Here is a 12,405-nt window from a genome sequence, read left to right as displayed (position 1 = left end):
GCCTGTGACTGCCAGTGTGCTCTGCTCATACCTGTTCTCATGTTCTCACACCTGTTCTCATGTTCTCACACCTGTTCTCACACCTGTTCTCATGTTCTCACAGCTGTTCTCACACCTGTTCTCATGTTCTCACACCTGTTCTCACACCTGTTCTCACACCTGTTCTCATGTTCTCACAGCTGTTCTCACACCTGTTCTCACACCTGTTCTCACACCTGTTCTCATGTTCTCACACCTGTTCTCACACCTGTTCTCATGTTCTCACACATGTTCTCATGTTCTCACAGCTGTTCTCACACCTGTTCTCATGTTCTCACACCTGTTCTCATGTTCTCACAGCTGTTCTCACACCTGTTCTCATGTTCTCACACCTGTTCTCACACCTGTTCTCATGTTCTCACACCTGTTCTCACACCTGTTCTCACACCTGTTCTCACCTGTTCTCACACCTGTTCTCACACCTGTTCTCATGTTCTCACACCTGTTCTCACACCTGTTCTCACACCTGTGCTCTCACACCTGTTCTCACACCTGTTCTCACACCTGTTCTCATGTTCTCACACCTGTTCTCACACCTGTTCTCATGTTCTCACACCTGTTCTCACACCTGTTCTCACACCTGTTCTCACACCTGTTCTCATGTTCTCACACCTGTTCTCACACCTGTTCTCATGTTCTCACACATGTTCTCACACCTGTTCTCACACCTGTTCTCATGTGCTCACACCTGTTCTCACACCTGTTCTCATGTTCTCACACATGTTCTCACACATGTTCTCACACCTGTTCTCACACCTGTTCTCATGTTCTCACACATGTTCTCACACCTGTTCTCATGTTCTCACACATGTTCTCACACCTGTTCTCACACCTGTTCTCATGTTCTCACACATGTTCTCACACATGTTCTCACACCTGTTCTCACACCTGTTCTCATGTTCTCACACATGTTCTCACACCTGTTCTCATGTTCTCACACATGTTCTCACACCTGTTCTCACACCTGTTCTCATGTTCTCACACATGTTCTCACACATGTTCTCACACCTGTTCTCACACCTGTTCTCATGTTCTCACACATGTTCTCACACCTGTTCTGTTTCACACCTGTTCTCATGTTCTCACACCTGTTCTCACACCTCTCTCCATGATGTGTTTCCTGTAGCGTTGGAGCTGGAGACACCCACGAGGCGCTGACCTTCTGCGAATGTCCAGCTTCCAAAACAACATCTACCACGAGAAGGATGACATACGGTACTGCCCCTCCACGATACACCTATACACTGCTCTAGTACTGCACACCACTAGTACTGTACACAGCTCTCTCCTAAGTCTGTCCCAGTACACCCCACCTGACTACAGTCATGTAACACAATGAGGGGATGGGAGGATGTGCATCAGAAGGGTACAGACACCCTTTTCTTTAGGTTCTTACGTAAGAAGAGGTCTCAGTTTGACAGTGTGTTAGACTCAGGCAATGAAAGTCAAATTTTAGGACTCCAATACTTGAATATTATAGGACTCAGGTACTCCAAGACTCAAGTATTCTTGGACTCTTGTGGTCTGGGACTTGTGTTCTCTGGCACTTTTATATTCTAGGACTTGTGTACTCTGGAACTCGTGTACTCTGGGACTCATGTACACTGGGACTCGTGTACTCTGGAACTAGTGTACTCTGGGATTCATATACTTTAGAACTTGTGTACTCTGGGACTCGAGTACTCTGGCACTCGAGTATTCTTGGACACATGTACTCTGGGACTGAGGTAGTCTAGGATTCATGTACTTTGGGACTTGTGTACTCTGGGACTTGTGTACTCTAGGACTCGTTTACACTGGGATTCGTATATTTTGGGACTTGTGTACTCTATGACTCGAGTATTCTTGGACTCATGTACTCTGAGACTGAGGTAGTCTAGGATTCATGTACTTTGGGACTTGTGTACTCTGGGACTCGTGTACTCTGGGACTCGTGTACTCTGGGACTCGTGTACTCTGGGACTTGGGATACTCTAGGACTCGTTTAGGATTCATTTGTTATAGCATTTAGGGTGTTGACTGTGATGTATTGCAGGAACCTGGAGCTGATCCTGTTTGGGGGCCACTCGTCCCTGTGTGTGGTGGTGGAGCTGGGGGAGGAGCTTCCCTCGCCGCTGGACATCCAGCTGGCACACAGCCGTCTGCGGGCGCTGTGCCTAGGAGGTCAGCCCACTGCACCAAAACTCACCAGGCTTTCACCGCACACAGGCCCTCTGCTCTCACTGTACAAACAGTGAAGTGAGTCATGTCTGCGCTGTCAGAATCTACACATGGACACAGGAGGAGAGCAGAAACCCACAACATAAAGCAAGTGGAGAAATGAATCTTGTCACAGTCACTGCAGTGTGGAGCTGAACATTGTTTCGCATCCTGAAGTACACTATGAATTCATTTTTCTTGAGACGCAGTGGAGCGCTTGGGGACCAGACTGATATCTGTATAACAAATGCAGAGACATAGCCAGTCAAGGTCTTGTGGTCACTAGTTAGAAAAATGAATGAGAAATATACTTCTGGAACCAGGAGCAGGCAGTCACTGTTGGGCTCCATTGACTTCATTCCACCCTGCCCACTTTAGCCTCTAAACACACTAAACTGCACTTTCTTTGTAAACCAAGAGACAAGAAGGCTGAGCTTGTGTGAGTGTGTAAAGGGCTCTAATATAATCATGATCAAATCAGAAAAACAAACTAAAATAATAGGTTAGTATGCACCCACAACTGAACCCAACTGAGTATCGTGCTGAACTCTATGACAGACATTGTTAAAGTGAGTGGACAATCCAAATACTGCTGTTTATTCAGATATTCAGAGATAAAAGGATGTAACTTACTAACTCAACTAATGGGACATTGTGTTCTGTCCCTGTGTTGCAGATGTGTCCAGCTCAGTGTCGGTGCCTGATGATAAATGGCTGTCCACTCTGGAGAGCACCCACTGGCTTCACTACACCAGGTAACCCACTACACCAGGTAACCCACTACACCAGGTAACCCACTACACCAGGTAACCCAATACACAATAACCCACTACTCGTGTCTCCTCTTGTGAAAATTCTATCTTGTTCCACCCCTAGACATTCCATGTCCCAGTTAGAACAGATGTATTTGTCTTGAGAGCTGTTGCTGTACTGTGTGCAGGTTGTGTCTGAGGAAAGCGTCTGAGGTGTGCTGTCTGCTGCGGAGCGGGCACCTGACTGTGGCTCTGCAGGGTGAGAGACCTGCTCCTTTGGACTTCCCCATGCCCCAGCATCTACCCTGCACTTCCACCAACACACAGCAGAGGGCCACACACACGATTTTTTTCCCTACCTCCATGGGGCAATATGCTCCTGCTGCCTGACTTTTACTATAAAAAACAACTACTACTAAACTAGTGTATTATTGCACTGATAAATGACTATTTATCAGAGTCAGATCACATTTTGTACATACAGATACAATACAATACAGCACAATACTACAGAGCTTTTACAGAGAATAAAGCTTCACAGGGACACAGGGAGGGACATTTTAGAACATGCATGCTTTTAAAGAGAGACTTTGTAACTTTTCTAGTGAAGGGTCCACTGCCTGCTTGTCTCCATGGAGATGTTATGGCTTTGTCTGAAATGTTCCACACTACAGTGCTGAACATGTTGATCTCCATGGAGACAAGCAGGTGATTCCACTAAGTTCCAGGTCAGATCTGTGGAAAGTTGACCACAGACTATGCTGTGTTCACAACAGGAAGGTATTTTGGTGAAATTAACACACTTGTGGCACGGTGGCTGAGTGGCTAGCATTCATGACAGCAAGAAGGTTCTGGGTTCGATCCCCGGGTCGCCCAGGCCTTTCTGTGTGGAGTTTGCATGTTTCTCCCTGTGTCTGGATGGGTTTCCTCTGGGTGCTCTGGTTTCCCCCATCAACCCAAAACATGCTCCAGGTCTCCAGAACAGTTGATAGTCAAGGTCAATTAAATACAATCAATCAATGAACTTGTCCAGAGATGACAGGAGGAAATTAAAAACACTGGAGGAAACACTGGTGTTAGTGGCTAGACATTTCACCCACATTGCCTAGTATGAAAGGTGTGTGGTTGGAGGGACCAATGGTGCCGATTGGCATGGCAGCTGTGCTTCTGTCAGTCTGCCCCAGGGCAGCTGTGGCTACAACAGTAGCTTACCATCATCAGGTATAGAGTGAATGAATAATGCTGAATGTAATGCTCTGTAAAGTGTCTTTGTGAAAAGCACTATATAAATAAAGACTTACTTACTTCTAATCAAATAAGATGAGTAGAATGCCAAAGTGTTTAAGTTAGAGTAGAGTGTGTCTGTCTCACCAGTGTGTGTTTGTGCTGTTGTGTGATGCAGAGGTGGAGGACAGGGACATGGGCTGCCTGGTCTCCTCCCTGGTGCAGCTCATGTGTGACCCTCACAGCCGCTCTCAAAAGGGCTTCCAGGGCCTGATGCAGAAGGAGTGGGTGAGCGGGGGCCACCGCTTCTGCAGCCGACTCAACTACCACCGGGACAGTGACAAGGATGAGGTCAGGCCAGCACACACACAGTTGCTTTTAAGTCCCATTCACACATGGCTCCCAGTAAAGTGCCAGGTATAAAGTGGTAGAACAGTCAGCAGGCAGTAGTTCCCGAACATTAGCAGGTCCGCTCTGCTCACACATATCCTGACACCTGTGCACTCTCACATGCTGCTGCATTACAGTGCTGCGGACAGTGTGTAACCTTTTGGAGGTTGTATGTCACCTGCATGGCTCCATGGAAACAGACAGTTAAAACCATATTTTGGAACATTCTCCATAGAGATAGATAAGTTTATACCATAATGTGGAAAGTCATAGTCTAAGGAATAGTATTTACATGGAAAAAAGCTGGAGGAAACCCTCCTCCAGGGCAAATAGTTCGCTTTGTGGAGATGCTGTAGGGACACATGTTTTCAGTGCTTAAAAACATCCACGATGAGAAAACATTCTTATATTTTATTTTTTATTTTTTGTCAAAAAGTTACATATTACAGAATTTATATGACAATGGAATGTAATGACTAGTGTAACCAGGACACCATGCTGGTAACCAAGGAAACCAAGCAATGGTCCTGGCGCTGTCCTAGTTTATTCACAATTTTAGTCATCTATAACACTGTATGACACGCAGAGAGGCTCTGAATACTACATCTGATTTATAATTTAAAGTTAATGTAATTTGAAGGGCAAAACATGAACATAATGCCAGACCACAAATTAAATCAGATCTGAAGGAGCTCTGAGACACAGACGTTCAAATCTTTTTGTTGTCCACATAAAGCTTTTGTCACTCTAGACTTACTCACAGTGGGAAGAGTAACAACTTTTACTTAACTAAGAGTATTGTTACATTGTACTATATTACTCAAGTAAGAGTATTGAGACAGTATATTATAAGTATAAGCAGGAGTAAAAGGAGCCTGATTTCTGACACCTCTCTTCAGCACACTCAAACCAAAGTATTGCCTTTTTCTTTTGCCAGTCTCCGGTGTTCTTGCTCTTCCTGGACTGTGTGTGGCAGCTGTGGGCACAGTTCCCGTCTCACTTCCAGCTCACAGAGGACTTCCTGCTGGCGCTCCATGACAGTGTGCACTTGCCTCTCTTCTCCACCTTCCTGTCCAACTCCCAGAGAGAGCGGCTCAAGAGGACTCAGGTACTGCTCGCACCAGCTCCACCGCTGCTACAGACACAGCTGGTCATATCATGATGTAGCATCCATTACGGGTTATTCACCCAATCACTGTGACATCACACTTGGGGTGTACTGCATAGATGTTCAGAAACAGAATGTCAGCAGTTACCATGTTGACACAAAGCTCAGATTAGCAAACAGTGTAAAGTAAGTTGATCTGTCTTAAAAATAAAGAAAAAAAGCGCAATAGTGATTTAAACAGCACATTCTCAGGAGCCTGTGATCAGTTCATGGTCCAGTTTAAGCGTTTGATTTTCAACAAAAAGGTGAGAGAGACTAACTGAACTGACATATTTAACAGCACAAATTAGCTCAAATGTCCAGCTAGCTCCAGTTCTTTGTGGTCAGACTGTGTTAAAAGCTCAAATTAAAGTCTATTTGAGTAACAGAGCTATAGACAGAGCAGTACTTTCAGTCAGCATCACACCCCATGGAATGTTGATGATGACATCAGCTGCAAAGTACCAATTCAGAAAGTTGACATTTGCAACAGTTTAGCAACAGCGCCAGTGATTATTGTCTGTCTAAAACTGCAATATCCATTATGTTGCTTTATTCACAGCACGTTGGACAGTCGTACACCCGGGTAGAGGGCTGGAGGGACCTGACGTTTGACCCGGGGGACAGCTGTGACCCCCCACTGCCCCCCGTCTGGGACTGGGACCTTCAGTACAGTAAGGAGCGGCAGGCAGCGTTCACCCAGCCTGTGGCCTGCCCTGCTCCGGTCCAACCCCTGCTCAATGGAAACCTCAACTCAGGCGCGGACACACTGCGGGTGCGGCTCATGGCACCATTTCATCCTTTAGTGCAGTTTAAACGTACACTGATTTGTGAGTCTGGAGGTGTGACACTTGTGCTGATAGAGGATTGATGTTTTTCATAAACCTGCACTAACTTACCCACCCCAGAGGTTGGCGCTAGAGGGATGATCAGGAGGGACACACCGCTTTGATTGGTCATTCAAAGTGATGTTTAAGAACAGTCCTAACGATGAGGGTTTGTTATTGTTAAAGTTATTATTATGTCTAAGATTCCCTCCACAGACTGTATAAAGTCAAACAGGTAATGGGGAGAAGCTGTGCGTGACCCCCAGAGCTCAGGACTGCTGCAGTACAGTGTACAGGAACTTGCTGCTGTGGGAATGAGACACTCTTCTGACAGGCTTCTCTTGTTTTTCTCCAGATCACAGACACCATCCCCGGTTCTGTATTCCTCCTGTCTCGAGGCAGCTTCACCTGCCCGCCCCACCTGCCCCCTTGGCGCAGTGGTAATGGCTCAGGTGTGTACCGGAAGAGCCATAGGAGGGCGCTGTCCTCGGAGCAGGTGCCAGGGCTGGAGCGGCTGCTGAAGGCCTGGGCTCTGGCTGAATTCCCACACAGTCTCAACACACACTTGGGGCCCCAGGGGCCCTTGGACCCCTATGAACCACTGCTGCCGCTGCTGATGGGCCCCTGCATGGGCCTGTGGAGGCAGTGTTACCTGAGGGGGGCCATTCATGCACAGGTATGTGGAGCAGGCAGGTACTGAGTGTAAGAAAATACACATTTGATTTACACTCTGTCCTGTGTGTGCAGGCCTTCTCCCACCCCCTGGTGCCCCCCCAGCCTCACCCGGTGGAGCGGCTGGCCCGGGAGGTGCAGCAGCTAAGGACCAGGCTGGCTCAGGTCTCCGTCCCCAAAGAACCCACCTCCCCAGAGACCCCCATTGGCACAGGGCATAGGCGCAACCTTAACCACAATGCCAACAACAGCACCTTCCTGTTCCCCGCCTCCCCCAATCAGCACACACCCAGGACGACACCCCATACAGCCTCCACCAATCAGCAGAGCTCCAGCAGCGAGCAGACCCCTGGAGCGCCGCCCTCCTGCCACCCACAGAGGAGCAGCAGTCATAGGCACACCTTCCTGTTCAGAGCCCCCTCCCCTGCACAGACCCGGGTCAAAGAGCACCCAAGAGCCCCCCAAACCAAGAGCAAGGCCCCCCACACGGCCTCCTGATAGTACAGGGGCCGCTCTCTCCAGGGCCTCTGCTCTGTGTCTCAGTATTAGCTGCTTTATATGCTCGGACTGTTGCTTATTGTTGACGAGCACGTGTCTGGATGAAAGATCCAGGTCGACAAGGACTTTACACCTGACACTTAACAGACATATACTTCCTTATCTCTTTATCTTTCAATCTGAACAACACAGATCTAGGTGCCACAGTGAACAATCACATGGAAGATGTTTAAGCCAGATGCCCTTCCTAGTGCAATGAGTGACTGGATTGGCCCTGGTGGGACAGGGGGTTGTCCAACCCTTGGACTCAAAAACACTATAATCTGAAATGCCTTCCTTTTGATAAGAGGGCGAATACTTACAGACTGTGCCACTTTTGCCCTGATCCCTGCGTTTTCACATTAGATTCCAGACTAAACTCTATAATGCTGAGTTTGATAAACAGCTGTAAAATCACTCACTGGTGTCTGCTTTGCAGAGGTAGGTAGTAAAGCCAACAGTATACAGTACTGTGTCACTGTTACTTTCAAGTAGTAGTACAAGTACAAGAAGTCACCCGGTGATTCCCCAAGCAAAGTCAGCAATTTTATTTCTTTCTGGGTTTTCATCAGGTTGTGGATATGAGTTTTTAAACTATTATCGTTATTATAATTTAAACTGTTGTTGTAAAATGCGTGGTCTATCCTGTGCAGTGTTGGCCCCATCACCCTCCTCTGCAGCCCCACGCTCCACTCACGTCTCTCATCTTTACCATGTCTTGAGCGATGATAAGAGTGCTGTGAGTAAATGTGATGTGCACTGAATGTGTGTTTGTGTTTGGGTGTCAGACTCCAAAAATACTGACAACTGAATACTGATCAATTCTAAAATTAGTATGGAAACTAGATAGTCATTTTTGCAAGTATTGATACTAAAAAGTCCCATTGGCAGGACAGAGCAGAACCTTTCCTGAAAGTCTTTAGAATGATGTTGAGTTGTATCAGAACAAGTATATGAGTACATAGACTAGTACACACACATGGACCAACATGAACCTACTGCACCACTGACCATTACACACATATAACACACATGGGAATAGGAAAGAAAATTCTACCATTTAATGATGAAAATCACATTCTATTGTCTAAAGAAAGACATTTTTTTATTATAGCCTTGTGTGTGCATGTGTGTGCATGTGTGTTTGTTTGTATCTGTGTGTGTGTGTGTGTGTGCATGTGTGTGTGCATGTGTGTGTGAGTGTGTGTGTTTGTGCATATTTGTTTGTATCTGTGTGTGTGTGCATGTGTGTGTTTGTTTGTATCTGTGTGTGTGCATGTGTGTGTGAGTGTGTGTGTTTGTGCATGTTTGTTTGTATCTGTGTGTGTGTGTGTGTGTGTGTGTGGTGTTGCATGTGTGTTTGTGGATGTGTGTGTGTGTGTGTGTGCGTGTGTGTGTGTATGAGTGTGTCTGTGTGTGTGTCTGTGAGTGTGTGTATGAATGTGCAGGTGTGTGTGTTTGTGAGTGTGTGTGCATGCTTGTGTGCATGTTTGTATGCGAATGTGTGTGTGTGTGTGTGAGTGCGTGTGTGTGTGCGTGTGCATGTGTGCGTGTGTGTGTGCTCGTCTCCTCTGGGCTGCAGTATTTGGGCCAAAGTACTATTTCTGTGCTCCTCTAGATTAATTCCAGACAGATCATGTGCCGCTCCCTAAAACCAACACAGCAGGCTATTCACCAGCGAGGTACTCTTTCAGTCAGGTACTCTTCCATTGAGGTACTCTTCCAGTCAGGTACTCTTCCATTGAGGTACTCTTCCAGTGACGTACTCCTCACAAAGAATCAGGCTGGCAGTCTGGAGAAGAGCATTATTGGTGTTGTGGGCTTGAGGATCATATTTGTGTGGGCAGTGCCTGTCGGCTCTTTCTACTCTCTGTAACACCAACGCTCGTGTTCTTCTGCATCTGTCACTCTGTCCCCAAACGCAGCAGGAACGCACCACTGTCTCTTTGTACAGTATACTGTATATTCTACAGTGCGGGTTCTTTCTCCCTTAAGCTTTTTGGATTAAGATATGAATATTTTGTACTTTTTTAAGATTGAGCTGTGTTTTCCTGACAGATGGCCAGAAAAGCCAATTAGAGTTCAAAGCAGAAGACACATGTTGATTTATTCTGTACAGTCATTTTATATTTGTCTGGTTGGATCCTGTTTTATTATGATCATTACGAAATAAAAAGTGAATGAGGAAACATCACTGTTCTCTTTATTTTGTTAGACAAAATAAATAGGTTTGAACATTCAAAATGAGCATGGCACAGTCTCTTACAAGTCACTTCATGAGCATGTGAAACTAATTCTGTTACAATTTACACATTTGTACAGTTTTCAGTCAACTGTGTTTTAAAAACTGATAAAAGTGTGTGCTGCTCTGTGCTGATGCACAGGGCTCTGACATGGCCGACCCAAGCTCCCTGACACAGTTTCATGAAAGGAGACAAACGTACAGTTCTGCTCAAACTGCTTTTGGACACTCTGCACTGCTAATGTAATGTGAAATCATTGGAGTTAGGCTTGTGACTGATTCATATGAGCTTCTGATGAGGAAACATCGAAAATGCAAAGTGAGCACAGAGAATAGGCCTGACTGTACCAGGCCAAAATGGACCAAAGAGAACCAAAGAGGACCAAAGTGGGTCAGAGTGGGCCCACACTTCACCCAGAGATCTCTGTATGGGGGGCGCTGTATGAGTGCCTGATGTCCTGTTTCCAGCGGTAGCTTGTGGCTTAGCCCCAGCGTGTGCTTTGCTCTTCGGGGGAGTTCTGCAGAAGGCTGTATGGGCCATGGAAGTACCCAGAGCAGGATGGCCCCAGTTGTCGGAGCGAGGGCCCCGGGGCCCCCAGCTGTCGCAGAGACTTGCATAGGGGGCAGGGGTACTCCGAAAGACCCTCGATGTCTTCAAAGGCCAGGTTGACGATCTGGTCACAGCAGGGGTCACAGTACAAATGACCACAGGACAGGCGCTTGAGACGGGCCCCGTGAGAGACACAGCTCTGACAGTGGGGCAGATCGGGCCCCAGAGACAGGGAGCCTGTCAGAGAACTGCTGTCTACACTGGGCCTGCCACTGCTGAGGCGCGCCGGGGATCTGTAACAGAGAAAGGAGTCAGAAAGAGTTCAGACTCTGACCCACAGACACGTGGGCAGTAAAGGTGCGTGGGTAAGACCCACAGTGAGGCACTGGCTGCCACACTGTTCTACGTGCCCCAGCAGTGTGTTAAGTGGGTTTACATACCCACTGTATTCTGCTTCTCTAAGTGGGTTGGCACCTGGAGGGGTGAGCGTGACTGGGAAGGGAATGAATGGTTTAACTATGAAGTAAAACTCAATGCGTCTGAAGCGTTAAAGTAAAAGACACACTGGTCACGTGCAACTACAAAACACAACGATGAACCAATTACAGAGTCCCCAGCGTCACACGGGGTGAGTCACTGTGACGCATGTAATGAGCACGGGCCTGCAGAGGTTTGTTCGGTGTGTTGTTAGAGTGTAACACACGTGCGCACACAGCGCGGGGCCCTGACCACAGCAGCCTGCCGAACACAACCCAAGCCCGCAGCGGGAGGGCATGCGGACTGGTCGGTACGGCATGCGGGGTGGTGATGATGTGTGTCGCAGCAGAGCCTGGCACCTGCTTGAGGCGCATCTCCGCTCAGTGTGCGCCCCTCGGCCCACACTCATCGCTCTGTTGATGACAGAATGCCTGTAGCGGAGAAACTGCGCTAGCATCTCACCTCGTCGACGTAGAATCTTTGAAGCAGTCGAAACTGAGCGCCGCGAGGATTCTCCAGAACAAGTCCATAGCTGGGCTCATGGCACCGGGCGTGTGCCCGCAGCGCGCTCCGGCCGCCCACGGAGCGCAGGAGGACGGCTGGTGCCTCCTCTCCCTCTCCTCACGGCTCCTCTCCTCACAGCTCCTCTCCTCACAGCTCCTCTCGCCTCCCTCTCTGGTCCTGTGTTCCACGGCTCATACACGACCGCAGGAGGGCGCACTGGAGCCGTGCGTCACGACTGTGCGTCTCTGTCAGTTACTGTGGAAAATGATGACATTTGACAGAAGTAGTATTTGGACATTATATGAGTGTTATGACACTATCGCAGCGTGTTTGAGTGAAATCCACCTGAGGTCCACGAACACAAACCTTAAACTGAGACTTCCAGATGAACTGGGAGAAACAGACCTGGGCTGTCAGCGGAAATACAAACCTGTTGTTGTTATGTTCGACAAAGTGCTTGCCTTATCTTGTTTGTTGAAGCCTAGAATTATAAGATTAAAAAATAACACCAAACCCTGAGAAACTGAGGAAGGGAGAGGGCGGTGGGGGCGAAGGAAAAGGTGGGGGACCCTGACTTCCTCTTTTCCTTCCTTCATGACAGAAATATAGGCCTATTAAAGTAAACAATTAACAGGCAGAATCAACAGTTTTTCTGCAGAGTTTTCTGCAATTTTATTTATTTGAAAATGTCTTTAAAAAATAAATATGAATGAAAAATGTGTTTGTAAATCAATAATCATGTAAAATGTGTTTGCTACTGATTAAAAAAAAGAGCATTGTAATTGTTATCAGTAAAATCTTAGTGAACCCCCCCCCCACACACACACACACGCGTACGCACACAC

The 12,405-nt window shown here is 47.3% G+C and overlaps 1 protein-coding gene across 2 annotated transcripts in view; it reads left to right on the top strand.

Moving 5' to 3' along the window:
* The window catches only part of mtmr11 (myotubularin related protein 11), a 34,563-nt gene extending 24,587 nt beyond the window's left edge, over positions 1-9,976 (top strand). For both annotated transcript variants that reach the window (XM_055164035.1, XM_020922299.2), the window contains 9 exons: positions 1,166-1,254; positions 2,075-2,202; positions 2,915-2,993; positions 3,179-3,249; positions 4,393-4,565; positions 5,542-5,712; positions 6,314-6,526; positions 6,934-7,254; positions 7,326-9,976. In XM_055164035.1, coding sequence (XP_055020010.1) covers positions 1,166-1,254; positions 2,075-2,202; positions 2,915-2,993; positions 3,179-3,249; positions 4,393-4,565; positions 5,542-5,712; positions 6,314-6,526; positions 6,934-7,254; positions 7,326-7,748 — 1,668 coding nt within the window. In that variant the 3' untranslated portion in view covers positions 7,749-9,976. The remainder of the gene's footprint in view (positions 1-1,165; positions 1,255-2,074; positions 2,203-2,914; positions 2,994-3,178; positions 3,250-4,392; positions 4,566-5,541; positions 5,713-6,313; positions 6,527-6,933; positions 7,255-7,325) is intronic.
* Positions 9,977-12,405: the final 2,429 nt, after the last annotated feature.

This window comes from Boleophthalmus pectinirostris, unplaced genomic scaffold (genome assembly GCF_026225935.1).
Source record: "Boleophthalmus pectinirostris isolate CB_2022bp ecotype Guang Dong unplaced genomic scaffold, ASM2622593v1 HiC_scaffold_6, whole genome shotgun sequence".
Taxonomy (NCBI): Eukaryota; Metazoa; Chordata; class Actinopteri; order Gobiiformes; family Gobiidae; genus Boleophthalmus; species Boleophthalmus pectinirostris.
The sequence above is the reverse complement of the archived record's forward strand: the minus strand, read 5'-3'. Positions and strand labels throughout refer to the sequence as shown.